Source organism: Danio rerio, chromosome 1 (assembly GCF_049306965.1).
Source record: "Danio rerio strain Tuebingen ecotype United States chromosome 1, GRCz12tu, whole genome shotgun sequence".
NCBI lineage: Eukaryota > Metazoa > Chordata > Actinopteri > Cypriniformes > Danionidae > Danio > Danio rerio.
This window is the reverse complement of record NC_133176.1, coordinates 8,971,516-8,999,312: the sequence shown is the minus strand read 5'-3', so window position 1 is coordinate 8,999,312 and position 27,797 is coordinate 8,971,516. Positions and strand designations below refer to the sequence as shown.

Below are 27,797 nucleotides of genomic sequence, written 5' to 3'. Positions count from 1 at the left end.
ATATATATATATATATATATATATATATATATATATATATATATATATATATATATATATATATATATATATATATATAATTTTAAACAAAGTAAAATATGCATATAGCTATAATTAATTTATATTCAAGCTATATTAAACTTGAATATAGCTAAATTATATTGTGTTTGCATAATTAATAAATACATTCTAACTAAAACGTTTAATGAACCAAAGAACATTGATACTACTCTCTATCCAGGGTGGCAAATAAATCGTCTCCTGGTTGTCCAGTTTAGTTTCTCCAACTCAACATAAACGTTATTAATAAACTGAAACGAATGGATTGGTTGGAATTTGTGTTTTTATTAAAGTTGAACAACTGGGTTTGACACACCTAATTTCTGTATAACATTGAACGATTCACCAGGAATTTATGATGTGGCTGTCTGAGATGCAAGATGACGAAAGATTTTCTACCATTGTCAGAAATGTAGGATGACCATCTCACAATGTGTTTGCTGTTACAACCAGTCAAATGATTAAAATTCAACAGGATATTTTGATCAGTGCGGCATGGTAACATAAGAGTGCTGAGTGCAGTATGGCGTCATCTAGCTGTTATGGTAAAAGTATGACATCCAAATGATAACTTTTTGTCCAGGGATTGTTACACGATGCCCTCTTGAGCTCAAGATGATAAGGAGTAAAGAGGATGAGAAATGGCATGGGAGAATCAGTTACCAAAACCACGAGGAAGACTTTGATGACCCAGCGGAAGTGGAGAAAAAGATCCGTGAAGGTAGAAATGCAATTTAGTGTTGCCAAGGGGAGGGGGCAGGGGAGGGTTTATGTAAATTTTAGGATTTGTAATGTCACAAACCCAGGAGGAAGTCCAACTGAGTCATTTGCAGAACAACACAGAATCTGTCCGCAGACACCTGCAGATGTCCACAGAATTTTTGAGTCTGTCATTCAGTCTATTTTTTATTTATATATAATAAATATGTATTCAGTTTTAATAAAACAAATCTAATAACATGCAAATGTTTAGATTTATGTCCAATACAGTTTTTAATATTATATCAGACACTGTTTTACCAGCTTTCAGGCCCTGTACTGAAATGCAAGATTCTCAAAAACTCTAGATTTTTAATAAAATAAAGCATGAATTCTACAAAAGAAAATATCTTCACAACTTTGAGGGTTGTAGATGCTGGTAATGCGCAAACAGCAACATTATTACATGAACTCATGATTAAGGACACCGCTTGAATCTTTCATCTAATTGTGTTTGCAGCCCAGGATGAGATGGCTGGAGCAGGTGTTGGTATCAGTGAAGAACTCATCAGTCTGCAGATCACCTCTGCCAATGTTCCTGACCTCACTCTCATTGACCTCCCTGGCATTGCGCGAGTGGCTGTCAAGGGTCAACCTGAGAACATTGGAGATCAGGTAAACCTTTTACACCTAAAAAAATCATTTTAAAGTACATTTGGTCCATTGAGAGTGAGACAGTAACATTATTCAAATTTATTTTATCTAGATTAAGAGACTGATCAGGATGTTCATTACCAAGCAGGAAACAATCAATCTGGTTGTGGTGCCATGCAATGTTGACATCGCCACCACAGAAGCATTGCAGATGGCTCAGGCAGAGGATCCCGAGGGCGAAAGGACTTTAGGTGTGCATTACTGAGTGCACTTGTTATACAAAAAGAGTCCATCAGAATTGTAAAACCATTATTTGTCTACTACAGGCATCTTAACAAAGCCAGACCTGGTGGACAAGGGCACTGAAGGGACAGTTGTAGACATTGTCCACAATGAGGTCATTCACCTCACTAAAGGCTACATGATTGTAAGGTGCAGAGGGCAAAAAGAGATTATGGATCAGGTCACTCTAAATGAGGCTACAGAAACAGAGAGTGCCTTCTTCAAAGACCATCCTCATTTCAGGTGATTTAATAAAAATGTAATTATATATATAAATAAATATATATATATATATATATATATATATATATATATATAAAAAAAAAATATATATATATATATATATATATATATATATATATATATATATATATATATATATATATATATATATATATATATATATATATATGAAGTCAGAATTACTAACCCACCTGAATTATTAGCCCGCCTATTTATTTTTTTCCCCAATTTTTGTTTAACAGAAAGAAGATTTTTTTTCAAAACATTTCTAAACAATAGTTTTAATAGCTCATTTCTAATAACTGATTTATTTTATCTTTGCCATGATGACTAAATAATATTTGACTAAATATTTTTCAAGACACTACCATACAGCTTAAAATGACAATAAAAGGCTTAACTACGTTAATTAGTTTAACAAGGTTTTTTTTAAGCAAATCATGTGATAACAAAATAGGTGCAATGTTAAAGCATAGATGGACAAACCAGTGGATTGACCACATTGTACATCTGAAATTACAGACATTCTAAAATACCTTTTAAAAAATTCCAAATTCATCAAAATCATAATTCCTAACCATCAAAATCCAGAACTGTGTGAAGCATATGCTCTTCCAAAGAGCATCTTCCACCTCAAAAAGTCACCACACATTTATTATGTTCTGTCTTCATCTTCTAAGGTGCAAGTTATTTAATATATATATGAATAAAGGCACCCATTGCCTTTATCTAATAAAGCAAACAAATTTTGTTCTTTTAGATATTTGATGATTTTATTCTCTTTAACTCATTGGATGGAAAAAAAAATTTATTCGCACATGTATCATGTATATGCTAGTTTTGCGCATAAATCTAATTCAAACCAGGACTGTTGTATCCAGCTACAGGTAACATGATTAAAATGTACATTAATGCATTTGGTAGACACTTTAACCCATTAAGAGACACATATTATCAGTTCATGCTTTTTTTGGGGAACAGAGCTAAAGGAAGCGACATGATGTATTTGTAATGTCTTCTCCTAGGAAACTTTATGAAGAAGGTTTTGCTACTATTCCCAAGTTGGCAGAGAAACTAACAATTGAGTTGGTTCATCACATTCAGGTAAAATAATATATACTGACAAAAAAGACATTGAAGAATCTTTAGACTAAAAGTAACAATCATATAACCAATCTGTTATGCAGAGGTCCCTACCTCGTTTAGAAGAGCAAATCCAGACCAAGCTTGCTGAAACACAGAAGGAACTGGAAGCGTATGGTGATGGACCCCCGTCAGACCCTGCAGAAAGACTCAGCTTTTTCATTGATGTGAGTACAGCATCAAAATGCTTTATTAAAGTGTAAACAACATCCCCCAGTAATTAAAATATTTGACATTACTGAATTTAGAAAGTTACAGCTTTTACATGTGACACTCTCAACCTGACGACTGGAGAGGAGGTTAAATCCGCATCAGAACTGCTGATTTTTCCAGAACTTCGACAGGAGTTTGCCTATTGGAATAGCTTCTTAGACTCTTCAGGATATTCTTGTAAGTACAGCAAATAATGTACTTGACACCCAAGTTTTACCTTCTAAAATTTGCTTGAGACTATTTTCATCTGTTATGCTTTCCTGTGTTGTTATAGTTTCACTGAATGACTAAATTAACATTTTATTAACAAGTCCTTAATAGGCAGAAATAACTCAAAAGTTATTCATACAGTGCATGCGGAAAGTATTCATATCGCTTCACTTTTTCCAAATTTTTTTATGTTACAGCCTTTTTACAAAATGGATTAAGTTAATTTATTTCCCCAACATTCTACACACAATAATCCATAATGACATAATCACATGTACATAAGTATTCACTACCTTTGCTGTGAAGCTTTAAATTGAGGTATATTCATGATTTGAAAAGGCATACACCTGTCTATATAAGGTCCCAGGGTCGACAGTGCATGTCAAAGCACAAACCAAGCATGAAGACAATGGAATTGTCTGTAGTCCTTAGAGATAGGACGGTCTCGAGGCACAAGGCTGGGGAAGGTTACAGAAACATTTCTGCTGCTCTGAAAGTTCCAGTGAGCACAGTGGCCTCCATCATCTGTAAGTGGAAGATGTTTGGAACCTCCAGGACTCTTCCTAGATCTGGCGGGCCATCTTAGATGAGTGATCTGGGGAGAAGGGCCTTAGTCAGTGAGGTAATCAATAACCCGATGGTCACGCTGACTGAGCTCTAGCGTTCTTGTGTGGAGAGAAGAGAACCTTACAGAAGGACAACCATCTGTGCAGCAATACAACAATCAGGCCTGTATGGTAGAGGGGCCAGACGGAAGCCACTCCTTAGTAAAGGGCACATAGCAGCCCACCTGGAATTTGCCAAAAGGCATCTGAAGGACTCTCAGACCATAAGAAACAAAATTCTCTGGTTTGATGAGACTAAAACTGAACACTTTGGAGTGAATGCCAGATGCTATGGAGAAAACCAGGCACCGCTCATCACCAGGCTAATACCATACCTACAGTTAAGCATGGTGGTGGCAGCATCATGCTGTGGGGATGTTTTTCAGCAGCAGGAACTGGAAGACTAGTCAAGATAGAGGGAAAGATGAATGCAGCAATGTACAGAGACTTCAGAGTGCTCTTGACCTCAGACTGGGGTGACAGTTCATCTTCTGGTAGGATAATGACCCAAAGCACACCGCCAAAATATCAGTGGAGCAGCTTCACAACAACTAGGTGAATGTCCTTGAGTGGCCCAGCCAGAGCCTAGACGTAAATCCTATTGAACATCTCTGGAGAGATCTGAAAATGGCTGTACACCGTCAGTTCCCATCCAACCTGACAGAGCTTAAGAGGTACTGCAAAGAGGAATGAGCAAAATTTCCCAAAGACAGGTGTGCCAAGCTTGTGGCTTAAAATTCAAAAAGACTTGAGACTGTAATTGCTGCCAAAGGTGCATCAACAAAGTATTAAGCAAAGGCTGTAAATACTTACATACATGTGTTGTTTCAGGTTTTTTTTTTTTTAATAACTTTGCAACAATTAAAAAAAAATCACATTGTCATTATGGAATATTGTGTAGAACCTTGAAGAAATAAATTTATTTAAATTATCTTGGTATGAGGCTGTACCATAAAAAAAAAAAAAAAGTGAAAAAAGTGAAGCGCTATGAATACTTTCCGGATGCACTGTGTATTTTTAATTGATTTAGTATTGAGATCTAGCAGTAACAGTGGATTTTTTCTGCTTAAATGAGCAATTTACGCACAGCAGCCCATACGCATCAAATCCTCAGCATGTCTACAAATTTTAATCATCACGCTTCACAGAAACTTTTTATTGTATTAATGCAAACATGAGAGCGTCTTCTGACAATACTCATAAACCTTTGCAGTCAAACTGAAGATTGAAGAAGAAGTTGATAACTATGAAGTGAAGTACCGGGGACGAGAACTCCCAGGTTTCATCAATTACAAGACCTTTGAGGGCCTTGTCAGGGAACAGATGAAGTTGTTGGAGGAACCTGCGTTAAAGATGCTGAAGAACGTCTCTGGTTTGTTTTGTTCTGTATATTTTTAACAATATCCTATTTATTCCCACAGTTTCTTAATTAAAAATGTGGTCTTCACCTTTGGGATAAAAACTTTTGCCACCTAGAAGATAAATATCATCGGAAAAGGGATGGTTTAACCAAAAATGTTACAACCCTTTATGAGTTTTTTTCTTCTGTTAAACATAAAAGAATATATTTTGAAGGCCTAAATCAGGGGTGTCCACTTATGGTTGTTTTCATTTAGGTCAAGGGTGACAAAACTCGGTCCAGGAGGGCCATTGTCCAGGAGAGTTTAGCTTCAACGCCAACCAAACACACCTGAACCATCTAATCAAGCTCTTGCTAGATACTGTACTAGAAACGTCCTGGCAGGTGTGTTGAAGCAAGTTGGAGCTAAACTCAGCAGGACACTGGCCCTCCATGACCGAGTTTTGTCACCCCTGGCCTAAATGCAAGCAACCATAAGTTATTCAGGGTAGATTTTCCCTCTCCAAAACATGACTTAGCAGATAATGCAGTGCAATTTCTCTTGACATTTGGAAAACTGGATTCATTGGACAATCAAGTTTGCAGGTAAAAGGTTGCAAAAGGATTGGCATTAACAGGGTGTCAGCGAAGGGTCTTAAGTATTAAAAGCTGATTTAGAGAAATACAAGACCCTTTAAAAAGTAATCAAAAGTCTTAAATGCAATTTTACAAGGCATTCAATCATTTGTATCATTTTGGATTATAAAATCTATTGCTGTATGATGAAGTTGGCGAATATCAGGATGCTGTGTAGTTTATGAAATAGACTAAATTCTACTAGATTTGAAGTCTATGTTTTGTTTACTGCAGCAACAAAGTCAACATTAATTTTTCCACTGTTCTATAGGTGCCACCTGCTGGATTATCATTTGTATTCATCAAATAACTAATTAATTAATTCTTCCGCTTAGTACCTTTATTCATCAGGGGTTGCCACCATACCTCACAACACTCCTGTTTTTCAGGGAGTCTCCTGTATTTCAGACTCATCTCCTGTTTTGTTTTGTCTCCCAGAAAACTCCTGGAATTTCACCCCCCCCCCCCCACAACGACCCCTCCTTCCCCCGCTCTTCAGTTTGCTACTTTGCGAACCCCACCCAACCACCCCCACTCTTCAGTTTGCAAACCAAATTAATGAATCGCTAACTTATCCAGCATATGTTTTATACAGCGGATGCAATTTCAGCAGCAACCCAGTAGTGGGAATCATCCATACACACTAATTCACACACACACTATGGACAATTTAGTTCTATTTACCAACACCGCATGTCTTTAGACTGTGGGGGAAACTGGAGCACTGCACCACGCCAACACGGGGAGAACATGCAAACTCCACACAGAAATGCCAACTGACCCAGCCAAGACTCGAACCAGCGGCTTTCTTGCTGTGAGGCGACAGTGCTAACCACTGAGCCACCAAAATGTCGCCAAGTTATGGGTTGAAACCTAAAGTGGTAATGAGGTCTTAAAAGGTATTGAATTTCACTCTCCGATTCCTGTATATCCTAATTAACAGTGTGCTTGTTTCTACATAGACATGGTTAAAAAGAAGTTCATCCAGTTGGCCCAGAGCAGCTTCACCGGTTTTCCTATTCTTCTGAAAATAGCAAAGGTATTTTTGTGTGTGTGTGTGTGTGTGTGTGTGTGTTTAGGTCAATGTTTCTGCTAGTAGACATATTGCAACACTCAAATGTTCATATTAATCTACATCCTTTTACATTTTTACCAATTTACTGAATGTTATTACATTTGAATAGCACTAGCATGGGTGTCAAACTCAGTTCCTGGAGCTCTGCACAGTTTAGCTTTAACCCTAATTACACCTGATCAAACGAATTGAGTCCATTAGTCTTGTTTAAAAGCTATAGGTAACTGTCTTGAAGCAGGGTTGGAACTAAACCGTTCAGTTGCTGGAAAGCCGCAGATCTGCAGTTTAGCTTTAACCCTAATAACACCTGATCAAACGAATTGAGTCTTTTAGTCTTGTTTGAGACCTACAGGTAAGTTTGTTGAAGCAGGGTTGGAATTAAACTGTGGGTCTCAAGAACTGCGTTTGTCATCCCTGCACTACTGTGACACATTTAGTTTACTGATATACTCAAATTAGTTCAACTAAATGTGTTTTGTAAAACTTTGTACACATTCCAAGACAAAGATCGAAGCCATCAAGCAGGATAAAGAGTGCTTGGCGGAATCCATGCTGAGGACTCAATTCAAGATGGAGCTCATAGTTTACACTCAAGATGGCACATACAGTCAGAGCCTACTTCGCTCAAAAGAAAAGCGGGAAGAGGACGAGGAAGACACAGAAAACTTTGACTGCATGACTGTAGGGATTGCCACAAGCAATCATGCTACTTTGAGTGAGATGAAGCTGCATCTCGAGTCCTACTACATGGTAAGAGTTTCAGCTAAAGCTTTTCTGCAGATTGGTTTAAACTGTAATGCACAGCTATCTGAGGTGCGGTCTTATTTATAACAGATTGCAAGCCAGCGTCTAGCTGATCAGATCCCAATGGTGATCCGCTATCTGCTGCTGCAAGAAGCCGCTTTGGAGCTGCAAAGGAGCATGCTGCAACTGCTGCAAGATAAAGACGGTGTAGACGACATGCTTAAAGAGGATTTTGACATTGGTCAAAAGCGGGAAAACTTACTGAGCCGCCAGAAACGTTTAATGAAAGCACAAAACCTCTTGGCTACCTATTAGGATTCTCTTCATAGTCAATTATAACTGTTTTAATGCTACAAATTATATATAGCTTGAAAAATGTAGCACATGGAACAAACGTGTAAACTTGCACGCGTTATTTGTTGAAGAAACATGAAGAGATGTAAATATTCTTTGCAGCAATCTGCATATGTGTAGCTTTAAGAGCTCAAATGTTGGTTATTTTCATTCATATTCATTAAACTGGTTCTTTCAGCTTAAATAATTTAGCATTGTATTCATTTATTCAATCAATCGCAAAAGCATTTAATAACCTTTTCAACAATGTTTATACGAATGTTATTTATTCATTAATTGATCGGACATTTTAGATTGTTCTATGTTAATCAGTGTATCTTTCGTCTATTCCATATTCGTTTTCTACGGAGAGCTAGAAGGGACGTGATGGTGGGAAAAAAAAATAGGTGGAAGAAAAAAAACTGGGTGGGAGGAAAAAAAAAAACTGTGTGATAGGAAAACAAATTCTTTTAAAGTTTTTGCATTCTCTCGCAAAGATGTTTTTCGTTATCTTGCAAAACTGTTTTTCCTCAAACACTTTGTGTTCTCTTCATTCATGTCAACCCTCCCGTGTTTGCTGAAATTTTCCTATATTTTACCATTCTATCCCACAATCATCCTATCATTAAGAATTTTCCCATATTTCTCATATATTTTTAATATTCCACCATCACTTCCCTTCCAGGTCCCTGTAGTTTTCAAAAAAAAGGCAAACTAAGAAAACAGCCATTTTTCATTTTTTTCTTTTGCTTACAAAAACAAAAACAATTAAAAATGAGATTTTGGCTCAATTTTCACTTTTGGTTTAGGGTAGGAAAATGGATAAAAGACTTTAAAATTCATTATACACATATAGGCGGTGCTGAAACGCCCGTTTTCCTCTGATTGGTCAACCAAATTTAAGCTTGTTACGTCCCCCTCAAATTAAGTCCTATATATATATATATATATAAATATATATATATCCCTGAGACCCCACTTTGACTTGTGTCCTCTGTAGTGGACATTGGGTTTTAATGATTTTTCTTTGAATTTCTTGAGCTACTCTGTCAAGTCCTGTTGTACTGTTCAGAGGACATCCTGGGCTTTCTAGTGATATGTCATTTAATTGGCTGGCATGCTAGGAACCACTTTTTACACTGCATCCAAAATGGTCGACATACAAACAAGCACATTTTATGGGAAGGAGAGGCATGTAAAATTGAGCTTTTAAATTTTTTTTACTATTATTATTACATATATATTTGTTTATGTTAAAGTGTCAGAAACAATACATTTAGCTTTCAAAGCTGTTAAATTGTTTGTGTTTCAAAATATCATCCTTTTTTAAATGTCCACGATAGTGGACACAGGACCATCTTAATGTAATTAATGACTGCATGTTGTAGGAGGCAGAACTGAAGCAAAGAGGACTCTTTATGAGATAATTGAGGAAGACTTTGATTTAGAGTCTGACAATTAGAGAATGACAATCAGTTTTAAATCACTTTTATGTTAAATTTGTTTTGGATTTACATCACTTCTTTTGTTGTTTTTGTTTAGTTTTTTCTCTTTCAGACTAAACTGTTTCAGGAATTTCGAAACAAAAGGAAAAAATAACTTTTGTTTAGTTTTTTGTTACATTAATATTGGATTATTAGCCCTTTACAGGCATATCCTGTACAGTTTTGTTGTCTGAGTTTGGCGGTCGTTTTAAACTAAAATGGTCCTTTGGTCCACTACAGTGGACATGCTGTAAAAATAAAAACAAAATGTATAAACTCTAAATTGTAGAATTTCTTTTAACCCAAAGGATCTATATACACTATCCTCCTGAGACCCAAATAATTTTTTTCTTTTTTTCTGTGATTTCTTACATCCTTTGAGTTGAAAAAAAAAAAAAAGGTATAGCCCCAGGGCCCAATGTGTTCTTATTCTGGTCCTGCTAACAACTATTTAAAAAAACTAAAGGGTCACGAAACACCAAAACACATTTTTTGAGCTGTTGACAGTCGTATATGTGTCCCACACTGCTAAAAACACTATTAGGACTCCTATTTTTCACTAAAAAGTGTAAATTGGTTGTTTTTGCGTTATTTCAAGCAAATTCGTACTTTCGGTTTTAAACGAATTTTTGATGATGCGTCACGGTCATGACATAATAGCGTGTATTCCAGCGTGCAGACTGGACGTCTGTGCCAGAGTGTGTCTTATTACGTCTTACAGTGTGCTGCATTAATACATGAGTAAGGCTTGGTTCAAACCAATCAGCGCGCTCTATTGTGCAACTTCATTAATATTCATTACTGTCACAGTGTTTAGACGGCAGAGACGCCACATTGTATTGGCAAAACAAGCGTGAAGTGTTGCTTTTATAGTTTGCTGCAGTTAAGTTTTGTTTTTATTTTCTCTCTGTGAGAGCTCAGACTCACGTGTGGATTAACAGTGTACGCGACGCTCGACAACAATCACTTACGTGTCTAAGGAGGAACATTGTTTACCTGAGAGCTGTTCTCATCTGCAAACGCTGAGATCTGGATTCGCTTGTAAGTTAGTCTCCTCTTAATAAAGACGCGGCTCTAGTTGCTGTGGATTGTCCTGTCTCTACAGATTTGGTAAGTGCGCGACCAGTGCTCTTTGTTTATTCAGTTTGTTCATATCGAACAAACTATTGCACAGAGTGTAAACACTTTTTTTTTTTTTCTTTACTCCCATCAGGTGAAGTTTTTTTTCCCTCTCCGCTGTCGCCACTGCCTCGCATGGTTCAGGATTGGTAGAGCTATGCATCGATGAATTGGCTCTTCAGTGTTTGAACTCTCAGTAATGATTAAATCACACTGAACTGAGCTAAACTGAACTGAACTTAAACACTAAAACCTGAACCACACTGTTCCAGTTACTGAACCACACTGTTCCAGTTACTATGACCATTTATGTGAAGCTGCTTTGACACAATCTACATTGTAAAAGCGCTATACAAATAAATCTGAATTGAATTGAATGTTAGCACCACAACCAAACTTTGTCCTCGTGTAGGGTTTTCACCGCATTTAGTGACCTGAATAACACACGCGGCTTTCTGACGCTACCTGCCGAGTGCATCTAAGTTTCCGGGAAATGCAGAGTTTTTTTTCTCTCATTCGCCGTGAGGTATCAAACATTGCACGAAAAATACACGCTTAGAGCAGTTCCTCGAATCAAATCTCTCGTTTGTCGCGAGGGACATGAATGAACTCCCTGAATGAAAGAGCCAAACTGCAGTTAAAGTCCACCATTTAATAATTTGGCAAATAATTCGACTACAGATGTCCATGTAGGTTAAACAACCATCACTTTCTCCTGTATGTGTTTGTGTGTGTATTTTGACTCTGAAACTCGCGCGTGCCCAAATAGACACTCCCACACCATCCCACTTTTCTTCCTCCGACACTCCCCCCTAAACAGAGCTGGACACGCCCACTTTTCTGACTTTTTCCAAAGTAGTCTGCTGAAACGTTCAATAAACAATCTTAATTATTATTAGCCTGTTGTTATTATTATTATTATTTAGGCCTACAGTTTGCTTGTAGTCTTTGTTGTACCTCAAGGGGAAATTTTCTGTGAACACACAGAGCACTTCAGCAAGTTCTGTCAATAAAGAAAATGATAAAATAAGCAACCCTGTAAAGGGATTACATACAAGAATAACACATGCGCACTATCTATCAGCATTCAACAGTCTGATTGACACTGGATTAAGGGTTAAAAGAGTTCTTAAGTCTTTTCTTCTTCCAACAGAAGGTTTTGTATTTTCTACCAGAAGGTAAAAGATCATAAAATAGGACGAGTACATGGGATGGATTGTTTAAAATGATTTTCACTTCATTTAAAGTGCATTTCTCGTAAAGTGTTTAAATACTTGTAAAAGTTTTTGAACCTATTAGTCTCATAGCAATTCTGATATTAACATTTTTTGATTTCAGATTTACAGAAAGATTGCCATTCCATGTAGATAGACCATGATGACACTCTCAAATACAGCCTGATAAAATATGTACACAATTTTCTTGTCAACATCATAAAACCGTAACCTTCCTAGGTATTTGGTAAAGCTTTTCACAAATCCAATTCATGTGAGTGTCCCATGTTAGAGACCTATCTATGTATCAGTAGCTCTGAAACAATCATGCAAACCAGGTGCTGCTCAGAAATTGTTCTCTTTGCTCAGCATCAGGTGCACGGCAGCAAGAAGTTTGGCGATTAAATAGCCATATTATTAATAATTAATGTTATTTTAAGCTTAGTTCCTTTATATTATTATTGTTACTTGAAAGCAATCAGTTTCTGCAGATTTTGTGTCATACGAACATTTAGATCCTACAGCCTGAATACAGAAGTGAAAGCATACCACATCGTTAAGAATGAATTTTTCCTGTGCCTGAACAACATTGGTGGTGGATAGACCATTACCATTACTTGCCCGAAAATGTAGTCAAAGTAGTAAAAGTATCTGTTGTAAATATTACTCAAAGTACGAGTAAAAAGTTGCCATTATAAAAGTACTCAAGAATAGTGAGTACACTGTGAAATGCTATTGAGGTTACATTTGATTCGTGCATGTGAGTATAAACGTAACATTCTGTAGTGCATTTAGTGATTAAGACTATTTGCTGGTTTCAGTCATCATACAGTAAGCATCCGCCACCATCCTCTCATCAGTGACATGCAGTCTAAACGGTCCCTGGATCATTGTGTGTGAAGATTTTAGATATAAAGTGGTTTGCTGCATTTATAAGCACCCTTGTCTTGAGGTTGTTTAGTATGATGCAATTTACTGTCCATGTGTGATTTGATTGGACAGGAATAACAGAACTGATTTTTCCACTCAGCCAATCTCCATAGACAAGAAAAAATAAAGTTATGACTGCAGTTTGAGGGAAAATAGTGGAGTAAAAAAACATACAGCACTCAAGCTTAAGTGCACATTTTTAAAACTACTTAGAAAATTACAATTGCTGGGAAAAAGTACTGAATTACAGTAATTTGAGTATTTTGTTACTTTACACCAATGAACAGAAACGGTCAGAAGACCTGCAAGTCAACAGTGATGTTCTGCATGGTCACCGCATCATCTCGGTATCTGATTATGGATAAACAGCCCCCCCTAGAGGGTGATACGTGATATAAAGAAAACGACTTAACAGAAACTACTGACCAGTCTTTGGCATTGACTCAGACATCTGTGCGTTTACAGAGAAAATTGAATTGAATCGTCAGTGTAAAAAGTTTAAAAAATAATATAGTAAATCTCATTTTTAAATAAATCCACTGAAAGTATATGCAAAATATGTGCATCAACATCTCTCTAAAAATGAATTTCTTTATTAGAGAAATGCGTCATTTGTTACCAAGTCGTTTGCTTTGGCGAGTTTGCACAAACAATTTTAGCAAAATGGTTATCCAAGAATCTACACTGAATCCAAGCTAAACAGAACAACATACGGAAAATACGGTACTCAGAGTCGCTACAAAGACAATATAGGCTAGGTGTTTTTCCATCTACTGAACAATGAATTCTTACTGAATAACATTGGAGAAACGAAACCATTGTGCTTTGCAGGAAATGAAACTTACTGATCCATACGCGCTCCTCCTAGCATTCACTTTACCGGTAAAGCAAGCCGAGCATCATTAGTTCAGACAGTCGGGTAATCTGAAACTTTGTTGTGAAAAGGATTCGTCTTTGGACATTATTAAGGATGGAGAAGTTGAGTTACACGTTCAGTCAGCAATATGAGGAGAAAATTCGCCCTTGTATCGACACTATCGATAATTTACGGTCTCTGGGAGTCGAAAAGGACCTCGCGTTGCCTGCCATCGCCGTCATAGGAGACCAAAGCTCGGGAAAGAGTTCGGTTCTGGAAGCGCTGTCAGGAGTTCCGTTACCCAGGGGCAGTGGTGAGAACAACACATTAAAAACAAGACATATATATATATATATATATATATATATATATATATATATATATATATATATATATATATATATATATATATATATATATATATATATATATATATGTCTTGTTGTTACAGACTATAATTGTTTGGCATTTGAGTATGTACTTCATAGTAAAATCACGGAGAGGCCGCTAAGGTCTAAGAATGCAGGATGACTTATTCATATAAAGCGGTTACAAGCTCTGTGATGACAAGACAACGTTGACAATCAGTGGCCCTACACATATCCATTAGGGATTTAATTTGGCAACTAAAGTATTGCTTTTATGACATTATCTGTAACTGTTACCAAAACATGACTGCATTTTTTATCATTTGTTATAAGCCCTACAAGTTTACCTACCTTTTTGCAATAGTTTAATAATTCTAGTTTAAAACTACTTGCAATAGTATCTGAATGGATATGCATATGCAAGTTGAGACAAGCAGACAAATTGCTCTCAATGGAGCTACTGACGTCACTGTTATGGGGTAGGGTTAGGGTTAAAAAGAATTGCATGCAGCTCAGCCTGCAGCTACATCCGGTCTGCATTTGTGACATCACTGTACAGTCTAGGTTAAATGTATAGTTAACCTAGAAGTAGGCATGGGACGATACCTGTTTTCAAGGTATACCGCGGTTCGGAAAAGTCAATGTTCTAAAACATTTTTATTTAAGTTTTAGGACAACAGTATCTCCAGCAGAAACAAATATCCAAAGATGCCATCTTAAATTGTAAAAAGAAAAAAAAGAAATCTGTGTTTTTGAAACAAATAAAGATAGCAGAAGTCAATAATTGATTTGCGTTTTTTAGCCTGACATGTTTACTACTACAAAATATTTGAAATGTATCCCAAAATAAAATGTGTTCAAAAGGGGAAAATGTTTTAGTTTTTTACCCAGACACATTTAAAATGAATAGATTTTAGAGCAGTAATCACAATACCACAGAAATTTTTATCCAAGGTTATCAAATCTTCAGAATCTTATACCAGCTCATGCCTACCTAGAGTAAAAATTCAGTTTCATTTACTCACCCTTGACTTGTTTCAAACCTGTTTGAGTTTCTTTCCAATGTTGAACACAAAGGAAACACTGAAGGGTGTTGGAAAAAAACAGCCATTGATTTCTAGTTATTTTTCTCTAATTATGAATGTCAACCATTCACCCCACCCCCCCACCCACCCCCAACCCCACCCCAAGCATCAATCAGATTATCTGGTTTTGTGTTCAACAGAAGAAAAAAACCTGTTTAGAATTATTTGACTGAGTAAATGGTCAACAAATTAAAATTTTTGGGTAAACCCTTAAAGACACACCATGAAACAAGTACTAAAAACCACCCTTTCATGTTTGCACAGGGATTGTTACACGGTGCCCTCTCGAGCTCAAGATGATAAGAACTAAAGACCAAGATAAGTGGCATGGGAGAATCAGTTACAAAACCTATGAGGAGGACTTCGATGACCCAGCGGAAGTGGAGAAAAAGATCCGCCAAGGTAAAAATGCTTTAAATGCAAACTAGGACTTTTAGTTTGTTAATATCTTATTTCCTATTGTGTTTGCAGCCCAGGATGAGATGGCTGGAGCAGGTGTTGGTATCAGTGAAGAACTCATCAGTCTGCAGATCACCTCTGCCAATGTTCCTGACCTCACTCTCATTGACCTCCCTGGCATTGCGCGAGTGGCTGTCAAGGGTCAACCTGAGAACATTGGAGATCAGGTAAAGATTTACTAACCTAAATTCATTCAAAAATTTTGTTGGAAAGATTGTTGTGAGACATTTTGTGTTTTGAAAGAAATGTAATAGATGTCCATGACATAATCATGGCTAAAACAAAGCTAAAATTTGGCTGTCATTGAAAATCTAATAGACGTCCAAAAATAGACTAGTAATCAAATAGACACATGCATTGTCATTCCTTCATGTCTATTTTATGACTGGTCTATATTTGGACTTATGTTATTTATTTTTATTGACAGGCCAACTTTATGGTCCGTTTCCACTGAGTGATACAGTACGGTACGCATCAGTACGGGTCACCTTTATCAGGCTTGCGTTTCCCCTGCCAAAAGGGTACTAATGGTTTTAAGTCGATGTCATTCTCGCTTGAGAAAATGTCAAAGTAAAGCTGTAAATTAAAGGTTAGTTTGGTTAGTAAACTTAAGGCTTGTTTGGGTTGACCACGGCTTGTTATTATATGTACATATTATTATAGTGTAATGTCTCAGCTGTGTTTTTAAAAATGTCACTTCCTTTGTTTTCATTCTCCTGGCTTGTGCATGAGCTGGTGACGTATCTCTGTAAACCAATAGCGTTCAGCTGTGCGTCTAGCTCCTCCTTTTGGTACCATTTTGTTGTGCTAGGTCCCCTTTCGAAAAGGGTACCAGAAAAGTGGTATGGTTTGCTTTTTGCTACCTATTGACAGTGGAAACGGCCATAAAAGAGCACCAAACCGTACCACTCAGTGGAAACGGGCCATTAGTCTTGTCTTAGTTTGGACTTCTAATAGGCATCTTTAAATACACACAAATAAACTTGCTGTGTTATAAACATTAATTAAATGCCTTTCTTCTAGATTAAAAGACTAATCAGGAAGTTTGTTACAAGGCAAGAGACAATCAACCTGGTCGTGGTGCCATGCAATGTTGACATCGCCACCACAGAAGCATTGCAGATGGCTCAGGCAGAGGATCCTGATGGCGAAAGGACTTTAGGTTTGCATTACTCTCTACATTTAATGCTTTAATTCAAACATCCTCTTTAAAATCATGTGTCGCAATGTCTGGTTGTATTGTATCTCTGCTACAGGCATCTTAACAAAGCCAGACCTGGTGGACAAGGGCACTGAAGGGACAGTTGTAGACATTGTCCACAATGAGGTCATTCACCTCACTAAAGGCTACATGATTGTAAGGTGCAGAGGGCAAAAAGAGATTATGGATCAGGTCACTCTAAATGAGGCTACAGAGACAGAGAGTGCCTTCTTCAAAGACCATCCTCATTTCAGGTACTAAACTGGTCACATCTCATTATTCATGTAAATGAAAAACAACTGAACGGTACATTTTATTTAGACTCTTAATTTATGTAAGGGACATTATATATCATGTTATATATTTATGCCATTTTTCACAGCAAACTCTATGAAGAGGGTTTTGCTACTATTCCCAAGTTGGCAGAGAAACTAACAATTGAATTGGTTCATCACATTCAGGTAAATCATTTTATCATCAAATGAACCAAACAGGATTTTTAAATGCATGATAAAAATAGCTCAACTTTATATTTGCCTTTGTAGAAATCTCTACCTCGCCTAGAAGAGCAAATAGAGACAAAGCTTGCTGAAACACAGAAGGAACTAGAGGCATATGGCAATGGGCCTCCATCAGAACCAGCAGCAAGACTCAGCTTTTTCATTGATGTGAGTGTAATTTGAAATGAAATAATTTTTTAAATATAAGTGATTGGTAAAGTTATACTTACATTATTAAGTTACTTAAATCTTTCAAATATCATCTCCAAATTTAGAAAGTTACAGCTTTCAATCAAGATATGCTGAACCTGACGACTGGGGAGGATGTTAAATGTACTACAGATCTACTGCTTTTCCCAGAACTTCGGCAAGAATTTGCAAAATGGAGTCACATCTTGGATCGTTCAGGGGATTCATGTGAGGAAAGCATATCATCTCTTGACTGCACTTTTGTTTTTGGCTAACCGGCTATTTTATCTAAGTAACTATTAAATTAGCTTTAAAAAAAGTTCTCTCATCTGATGCATTCCATTTTAATTTCCAACCTAAGTTACTTAATTAGAAGCACTTTGAAAAGCTATGCTCATAACTGAGATATGCAATTTATTTTCTAACGGTGTTCAAAAACCCTTTGCAGTCAACAAAAAGATTGAGAAAGAAGTTGATAACTACGAAGTCAAGTACCGGGGAAGAGAGCTACCAGGATTCATCAACTACAAGACCTTTGAGGGGCTTGTCAGGGACCAGATCAAGCTGTTGGAGGAACCTGCGTTAAAGACACTGAAGACCGTCTCTGGTTAACATTGTTTTGCATTTCGAATCCATTTTCAGTTGCTTAATGTTGCAAGGCTATTCTGACGCCACTTTTATATACGAGTATACAGTTGTCAATATTTAAAGTGGATCAAAAAAATTTCTAAATAGTCATTAGTCAGGAGAGCATGTGTTGTTGAATTGTTATAGGACAACTTCAATAAAGAGTAAGGATCCACTTTATATGCTGACCACTGTATTCTCATAATGCACTACATGTCCCAAGTATGCAGACTCAAAAGTAAAGTTTTAGAACGGTAAATCAATGGAACAAATCAATGAACATGACAATCTAACCACAGCATTTCAGTTGGCACAATACATTGTAGGTACAGTTTTGTTGCCTGTAAGGTGACCAATGAACTGAAGACCTTGATGTAACCCAAGTTTGTTCAAGATGTTTTTGTTTTAAAGGCACTGTAAAATTTATTTGAGGTAAAGGTTTAGATATTTAGTACAGAGTAATAACAGTAACAAAACAGGGTTTGCTGGATGATCAAGATTGAAATTAAAAGTTATAATCAACAGTGTGTTTGTTTTTGCACAGATGTGGTTAGAAAGAAGTTCATCCAACTGGCCCAGTGCAGTTTCATTGGATTCCCTAATCTTCTGAAAATAGCAAAGGTAGGATTTTATGTGTGCTTTCTGGTAGATGTGGTTCATCTGTAAGAGTATTATTATATAGGCAGAAGCTGTAATTACCTGAATGATAGAACTCTGCAATAGATGTTTTGTGTAATTTACAGACTATTTTATGTCGGTCAGTAAGCTTGATGTGTTATACCTATATACAGTTGCAATCAGAATTATTAACCCCCTGATTTTTTTTTTCTTTTTTAAATATTTCCCAAATTATGTTTTTTACAGAGCTAGGGAATTTTCACAATATGTCTGATAATATTTTATTCTTCTGGAAAAAGTCGTATTTGTTTTATTTAGGCTAGAATAAAAGCAGTTTTTAAAATTTTTTAAAACCATTTTAAGGTCAATATTATTAGCCCATTTAAGTTATATTTTCTTTCGATAGTCTACAGGACTAACCATCATTATACAATAACTTTGTATAATTACCCTGGCCTGCCTATTAACCAAGTTAGCCTTTAAATATCACTTTAAGCTGTATAGAAGTGTCTTGAAAAATAATGTAAAATATTATTTACTGTCATCATGGCAAAGATATCAATAATCAGTGACTAAAAATGAGTTATTAAAACTACAATGTTTAGAATGAATCTTCTCACCGTTAAACAGAAATTGGGGAAAAAAAATAAACAGGGGGCTAAAAATTCAGGTGGTTCAATAATTCTGATTGCAACTGTATAAATAAGAAAGAAACTCATTCAGGTTAAAAGGAACAAGTGGAAAATATCATTATGAAACTAACCCTTTAAAAGAGGACACACCAAAAGGTGATGTGTAAACTAGTGTGCAAAATCTGTGAACATTTTAATCTTTTAGTTTAAACATGCATGTGAATAGTTCAGTTGTGTTTGCTTTATATTCTCTGAGAACTAACAAGGCTTTCTTTTCCTTTCCTGAATTCCTCTGCAACTCAAAGTATTCTAAACTCATATTTGCAATATAATATAAGCAATTATAAGCAATTAAAGCATAAAAGCAATTAAAGTGTCAAATGTAAGATAAACTTATACTTGTGTATACATACAGTTGAAGTCAGAATTATTAGCCCCCCCATCCGTGATTTTGATTTTCTTTTTTAAATATTTCCCAAATTATTTTAAACAAAGCAAGGAAATTTTCACAGTATGTCTCATAATATTATTTCTTCTGGAGAAAGCCTTATTTGTTTTAATTCAGCAAGAATAAAAGCAGTATTACATTTTTAAAAACCCATTTTATGATGAACATTATTAGCCCCTTTAAGCTATATATTTTTCCATAGTCTACAGAACAAACCATCGTTATACAATAACTTGTCTTATTATCCTAACCTGCCTATAATTAACCTAGTTAAGCCTTTAAATGTCACTAAGCTGTATAGAAGAGTCTTATATTATTTACTGTCATCATGGCGAAGATCAAATAAATCAGATATTAGAAAAGAGTTATTAAAACTATTATGTTTAGAAATGCGTGAAAACATCTTCTTCGTCAAACAAATTGGGGAGAAAAATAAACAGGTGGGCTAATAAATCTGACTTCAACTGTATATAGTCTTTCAATAAACTTGTGTAGATGTTGAGTGGTTAGAATATAAAGCTTACTAGTTTAATTAGATTTGATTAGAAGAGAAACTGTTCTTTTACAGTTGACAATAACATGTTTTATACACAACCACAGACTAAGATTGAAGGCATTAAGCTAAACAAAGAATCCCTGGCAGAATCTATGCTGAAAACTCAATTCAAGATGGAGCTCATCGTTTACAGCCAAGATGGCACATACAGCCAGAGTCTAAAGCATGCAAAGGATAAATTGGAGGAGATGGAAAAAGAAAGGCCACAACCGAAAATAAAACTGCCCTTACTTTCGAGTTTCGACCTTGGCACAGACAATCATGCCACCTTGCGTGAGATGAGGTTGCACCTTAAATCCTACTACACAGTAAGTGTCTAATAAACTTTCTATGCAGAGGTAGATTCATTTTAAATGTATATCTGAGATGCTGTCTAATCTACCGTAACAGATTGCAAGCAAGCGTCTAGCTGACCAGATCCCAATGGTGATCCGCTACATGCTGCTGCAGGAAGCTGCTTTGGAGCTGCAAAGGAACATGTTACAGCTGCTGCAAGATAAAGACGGTGTAGACAACCTGCTTAAAGAGGACTGTGACATTGGCCAAAAGCGAGAAAACTTACTGAGCCGCCAGAAACGTTTAATGAAGGCACGCAGCCTCTTGGTCACCTTTTAGAAGTTACTTTCATAGATTAATGCAACATTTTAATGCAATGAAATCGTATGCTGGTACTGAAGAAAATTATCAGCATTGACAGCAAAGAAGTAAACATTCATGCTGTTTTTTTTTTTTTTAAGAAATATTACTTTGAGGAAACATGGTTTTTCAAAGCTACCTTTGTTATTTGAAGTGCGTCTTGACCAGTGTCAGATGCTGTATATGACTTTTGGGACATGGTAATCTTATTTAAGTACAAATTGATGAAGTGTCAGAACATTCAGTAAATTCATGTCATTTCAGTACTCTAAAAAAATATGACAATTTAATGTTTATATGTTACAACCAATGTTTCGAAAATTGATAAACTATTTAGTGCTTTGTACCAGAAATGCTGCAACAGATATTTTTTTAAATACCGTTTTCGAGGTATACCATGGTTTGGAAAAGTCATGGTTTTAAAACCGTCAACATTTCCTGTTATACCTTTCCTAAGGTATGTGTAAGATTTTTTTATTTACTTTTTTTTAGGACAACAGTATGTCCAGCAAAAAAATATATCCAAAAATACCATTTTAAATTTTAAAGAAATCTGTGTTTTTGGAACTAATGAAGACAGCAGAAGTCAATAATTCATTTGGATTATTTAGCTGGACATATTTACTGAATTTAGATATTAATATTTACAAAATATTTTAAATGTTTTACAAAATATTTTATATTTTAAATGTTTCTCAATATATATATATATATATATATATATATATATATATATATATATATATATATATATATATATATATATATATATATATATATTGTGATCAAAGGGGGGAATTTATTTTTTTTTACCCAGTATTTAAAAATAACTTATTTTAGAGCCGTAACCACAATACCATGAAACTGATATTTTTATGCAAGGTTGTCATACCGTCAGAATCTTACACTGGCCCATGTCAAGTGCACAATGCTGTTCTTTTTTTTGCAAGTTCCTTATTGAGACTTTATATTTATTTCTGTGGTATATCAAATTATAATTTATACTGTATTTTTTTTATATAGCAATTACACCAAACATATGTTTAAGGCATTTCTAAAATACAAACACCATAATTTGTAGTTTGATATAGTTATGCAATAAATATAATAAGTATCATTAACTTAACCTGAATCAATGCAACAAAACTGTGTGTGTGTGTTTATTATATATATATATATATGTGTGTGTGTATATATACATATCTATATACATATATATATATATATATATATATATATACATATCTATATACATATATATATATATATATATATATATATATATATATATATATATATATATATATATATATATATATATATATATATATATATATTAGTTTAAGTCAGAATTATTAGCCCCTGGAGAGATTTTTTTTTCAACACATTTCTAGTCATAATAGTTTTAATAACTCATTTATAATAACTGATTTATTTAAGTTTGCCATGATTACAGTAAAATATATTTTGCAATATTTTTCAAGTCACTTCTATACAGCTTAAAGTGACATTTTAAGTCTTAGTTAGGTTAACTAGGCAGGTTAGGGTAATTAGCCAAGTTATTGTTTAACAATGGTTAGTTCTGTAGACTATTGAAAAAATATATAGCTTAAAGGGGCTAATAATTGACTAAAATGTGTTTAAAAAATTAAAACCTGCATTTATTTAAGCCAAAACAAACTTTTGTTAAATGAGAAAATTTCCATGCTCTGTTAAAACATAATTTGGAAAATTAAGAAAAAAAATATTCAAAGGGGGTTTAATAATTCTGACTTATAGACATATGTACACACTATAAGATACTGTAAAATAATAATAATAATAATACATAAAACCTTGGGGTATTTGTTCTATTGACACGATAAATAGACTTTAAATAATCAGATTCATGTTGTTTCTGTTTTCCTTTAATTTAACACAGTAACAAAAAAGAACAAAAAGGAAAACCCTACAAGTATAATTTTTTTCTTTTCCACAAAATACAAGTTTGTAAATTCCATGAAGGTGAGCAAATTAAATTTGAAAATAAAATAATTTAATTCTGCTTTCAAAACCTGACAAACACACCAACTAGATGAATGAGGGAAAACATTCTTAAAATGGATGCCACATCTCCCATTTATTATTTACTTCATAGACTTTTTTTTCCTTGCTATGAATGAATCTTAAACAATCCTAAATGACTGCACCACCACATTCCTTTTCTGTATAACAACTAAGCTGTAAATGATAACAGGCTGGTGTGGCACATGTCATATTGTACAGTGATAAAGATTATGCTAATTTTCTATGTTTGCACTCTACACAGGAAGGCATTTTTTAACCATAGCATGGCGAAAAAGATGGTTTTAGCGTAAACATTCATTACATATATACATCTGTACAATGTTCATCAAACAAAAAACAAAAAATAAAAATCAGTGCCAAAAAGCAAGCAGACACTACTGATCTGTGTGGGATTTAAGCTTCCTCTCCCACAGTTTTTGATGGTCTGAGAATCCCTGCTTTCCTTTGTTGAAGGAATTGGGGCCAGCTGATGTGGGCGTTTCTCTGAAAATCAAAATAAAATTGTCAACAGTGCTTTAAATAACAGTACCATAAATTAAATTTAAAACAAATTGCTCAATTCCAATTAAATCCAACCTGCCAATATTCTTCATCCTCATCTTTGCCTCAGGTGGCATTTCTTCAGGCTCGCTCTGAAACATTAAATGCAAAGCAAGGAAATGTCTATTTTAGATATTTGCATGATTTTACATATGCAAGAAACACAAAGGCAGCAGCTTAATCAAAGAATGACACATACATCATCGTCCTCATTAAAAACAGATGCAAGTCCAGATTTCTTGGGAGGTATGGCAGGGGGAGGCTCTTTAGGTTTCTAAAATAGGACAAGGAATAAAAATTTATTTTTAAAACGTTCAAATAATAATAAAAAAAAAAAACATTTTAATGTCACACACACACAAAAAAATGATACATATATACATACATTTGCTCCCAGCTTGATAGAGATGGCCATAGGTTTCTTTGCTGTCATGCTAAACCCTGACTTGATCATTTTAGGGGGAGCTGATGTGCTTTTGGACTCATCTTCTGGGTCGATCTCACGAGCAGGCCGCTTTCGCAGACTGTCTCCTGATGCCTTGCTGGAAGAGACAGTCTTAGTTTTCACACTGCTTCCCTTCTCTTCTGGTCCTGCTGGAGGCGAAACAACTTACCAAGGTGAGCGACTGATGCCTTGGAGACCAAAGGTGAGCTACAGTTACCTGAAAGATGAGGGATGCCAGGAGGACCTGCTCAGAGAGACGCTGTTGAGTCTAAAATCTAATCGATTAGTTTGATTCATTTTACTAAGTGTCTCAACTAACTGATACCTAGAGGCCTGTCACAATAATCAATATATCGTCTTATCATGCAATAGTTGGAGATGACCTCAATTTTTTGACATTGAAATATACATTTAAAATGTCACAAATAACATTAAAGCCATTTTACAATGGCAATAACATTCAACCTCACTGTTGTCAAAGTTTATAATTCAGACCCCCCAGTGGTTCATGATTCCATGATCGCTGAATCCAAAGCATAATCAACAAAAAGTCAAGATTTTTTTGCGATCCAGGAAAATTCGTAAACATATAATTGCACAAAAAAAAACATCCAATTCCAAACTATATAATCATATAACTATATACTAACTATATAATAAATTATATTTATTTGAATTAGCAATTTATTGTTTTTTGTGACTTGCTGATGTTGCATACCCAGCGCGCACGTGATGTATTCGAGTGTCTCTTCTCACCTGCGCTCTCACAATTCTAACATTACATGAGAGAGGTTTACATGTGAAGTCAATGCAAAGATTGGATTAGGGATCCTGTGGCGCAAAATCAGGCATTTTGTGTGTTTTCAACTCCGAATGAAATCTGAGAGAAAGTATGATTGTGGATAAAAATAAGAATTATACAACCTACCTTTGGTTTAATCCCTATCATTTTAAATCCCGTCTTGACAAGAGACCAAAATGACAAACTTTATTTTTGTGATTTGTGCACACCTAACATAGTAGGCTATATGGTAAATAATAATAATAATAATTTATTTATTTTGTTTAATTGCAGAATTGTCCGCAAACGTCTGGGAATTAACACTACAAAATCAGTCATTATCACAAAAAAAAAAAAAAAAAAATCACACAAGTAAATTGTAAGAAACTAGGGGGCTGATGATTGGACATTTACCTAATAGGACATTTATAATATAGGACCTTTTTAAGATCAAACTATAGAATCTAAATAATTTTAAGAATGAAAAGTATTAATGGCTATTTGCATTATTATTTTATGATAAAATGATGAGGGTTGTCTGCAAGTTTAATCAAGTCAAATTTAAGACTTTTTAAGACCATAATGAATGAAATTTTAGACTAATACAAGGCTAAACACTTAGGATGTTGTATACACTATTTTCAACATTATATATATATATATATATATATATATATATATATATATATATATATATATATATATATATATATATATATATATATTTTTTTTTTTTTAATGAAAATTTTAACATTATTAAAAGTATATTTATTGTGGAGGCAATTACATAAATAATCAAAAAATATCTGTTGACTTTTGGTGCAAATCGAGTATAACTTTTCAACCTAATGTATTTCTGTTTTCAAACCTTAAGTTTAATGTCTATTTATAAATATATTTCTATATTTATAAATATTCTGTCTAGTCTACTACCCTTTATTTCTGTAAATATTTTTGTTTGAATGGAAGATAACATAAAGCTATTTACATTAACAAAGTGTTTTTAGATTTCTTTACCTGATTTTAAAAAGATAGATTGTTGGTGATTGAATAGAGTCTAATTGGGTCAGCCCAATTAGGTCGCTTTACTTGGACAGAGAAAAATTAAAACCCGTTTAAAACTATTTAAGACATACAACACAATATTTCAGTGAATTTAAGACTTTTCAAGGCCTAAAATTTTGTTTTTGAAATTTAAGACATTTTAAGAACACCCTAAATCATTATATAACCAGTAGCATAAAATTATCTAAAAATGACAATATTATCGCTTTTCCCAAGAACTTCTGTAACAATATATTGCACAACAAAAAAATCCTTATTGTGACAGGCCTATTGATACCACAGAAACTGTCATTGTCCACATTTGGAAATGTTATTATGGCAGATCAAGGGTAGAATCATATTTTATACTGGAGTGTGTAAATTCAATGAACGGATGTCAAAAAAATAAATGTTGCAATTCTTTGTTACGTTACAATATCAAGCAAAAATGCTTTAAATTACATTTGTATTTACATTTGAAAGAAATTATTCAGCAGTTTACACTACAAAATGAAACAAAAAATATGTTTCACTCAAACACAACTATAAATCCACAATTAGGCGTTTTAATGAGCTCTTTTTTTCCATAACTGTGTGTGTGTGTGTGTGTGTGTGTGTGTGTGTGTAAACGCACCTCACGTATACAACGTTATACACACACCACACCGTATTTACATTTAACGTTAAGCGTTTCAGTTTTTGACCTCGCTTTATAGCATGATGCAAAGGTTTAACAAGTAAAACAAAACAAAAAATTAGTTAAACAAAACAAAAATTGAACAAAAATATGCGTCAGTCTTAGTCTACATTTAAATGAAGCATTAGCCTTAAACATTACACATTTAACGTGACATAAAACAATAAAAACAGTCCGTTACTAGCGAACACAGCTAACGTTAGCTTGCTCAACCTAGCCACGAAGTCCAACTCCTCGGCTATAACTAAATATTATACCTACGTGAACAGATGCGAGTTCTCTATATATTCTCGCAGACTTCAACATGTGAATTAACAGCAAAATAAAAACAGTTTTGACAGTTTCACCTCCTTCTTGAGAGGGGCCTTCGCTGCTGTACTTCTCATTCGCCATCGCAGGACTCTATTTTAGGCACATACGGATACCGGAGAGGACAAAATACCTCTGCAGTCGCAAAAAAAAAAGGTCGCTTCAGTTCAGTTCAGCCTGCAAACATCATTCGACGGAGGGAGAAACGGCGCCATCTTGCGCTCGCTCAGACAGAGCAAACGATGTGGCATATATACAATTCTAAACAACAATACAATAAGTAAATATAACATGCTGATTTCTCTTTTTGGAGACTGTATAATATTTTTTATTGTGTTCTCACAGGTTTACAGATATTGCAACTGTAACAGTATGTTTTAACTAACGTTAACATTAACAAAGGTTAACAAATGCTTTAACATATATTGTTCATAGTTAAATTTAACTAACTAATGAAATAACTAGTGTTTGCATGTAATTCATATTAAAACATAAATCCGATTAACAAACATACACAGATCTTTTAATTTTTTTAATATTTTTAATAATACATAATTACAAATAAAATGTGTGCTTGGTAAAGTTGAAATGAATTTAAGTTAAATGAATAAATGCTTTAGATGCGTTACTTTAATGTGCATTCATCTCCAACCGCATTGTATTTGTGATTACATTTACATGTAGCTTTACATTTCATTACCTTCATATATGGTTTTAGACAGACTAGCAAGTGGATGATTTTCACAACCAACATAA

The 27,797-nt window shown here is 34.7% G+C and overlaps 3 protein-coding genes across 12 annotated transcripts in view; 2 read left to right on the top strand and 1 right to left on the bottom strand.

Annotated features, from left to right (window-relative positions):
• mxb (myxovirus (influenza) resistance B) overlaps positions 1-13,577 on the top strand; it is a 34,363-nt gene extending 20,786 nt beyond the window's left edge. Inside the window, exons 2-13 of one of the 2 annotated variants that reach the window (XM_009305797.5) lie at positions 644-781; positions 1,280-1,434; positions 1,526-1,664; positions 1,740-1,938; positions 2,964-3,042; positions 3,126-3,248; positions 3,330-3,471; positions 5,323-5,481; positions 7,047-7,123; positions 7,661-7,909; positions 7,994-10,187; positions 11,699-13,577. In XM_009305797.5, the coding sequence (XP_009304072.2) occupies positions 644-781; positions 1,280-1,434; positions 1,526-1,664; positions 1,740-1,938; positions 2,964-3,042; positions 3,126-3,248; positions 3,330-3,471; positions 5,323-5,481; positions 7,047-7,123; positions 7,661-7,909; positions 7,994-8,218 (1,685 nt within the window). In that variant the 3' untranslated portion in view covers positions 8,219-10,187; positions 11,699-13,577. 2 annotated transcript variants of the gene reach the window in all.
• A 292-nt stretch (positions 13,578-13,869) lies between these two features.
• On the top strand, positions 13,870-21,833 carry mxa (myxovirus (influenza) resistance A). The gene is given in 12 exon segments (NM_182942.4): positions 13,870-14,152; positions 15,557-15,694; positions 15,764-15,918; positions 16,775-16,913; positions 17,008-17,206; positions 17,335-17,413; positions 17,498-17,620; positions 17,728-17,869; positions 18,090-18,248; positions 18,813-18,889; positions 20,567-20,830; positions 20,913-21,833. Coding segments are annotated over 12 exon segments (1,899 nt in total). The 5' UTR covers positions 13,870-13,953; the 3' UTR covers positions 21,138-21,833.
• Positions 21,834-23,038: 1,205 nt separating this feature from the next.
• Positions 23,039-27,164, bottom strand: pcnp (PEST proteolytic signal containing nuclear protein). 9 transcript variants are annotated; one of them, XM_073943287.1, is made up of 6 exons: positions 26,994-27,141; positions 24,380-24,454; positions 24,151-24,307; positions 23,965-24,039; positions 23,802-23,857; positions 23,039-23,708 (listed from the first exon to the last, which is right to left on the bottom strand). In XM_073943287.1, the coding sequence occupies exons 3-6, from the start codon at positions 24,217-24,219 to the stop codon at positions 23,600-23,602; spliced, it is 309 nt and encodes a 102-aa protein (XP_073799388.1). In that variant the 5' UTR covers positions 24,220-24,307; positions 24,380-24,454; positions 26,994-27,141; the 3' UTR covers positions 23,039-23,599.
• Between the last annotated feature and the right edge of the window lie 633 nt (positions 27,165-27,797).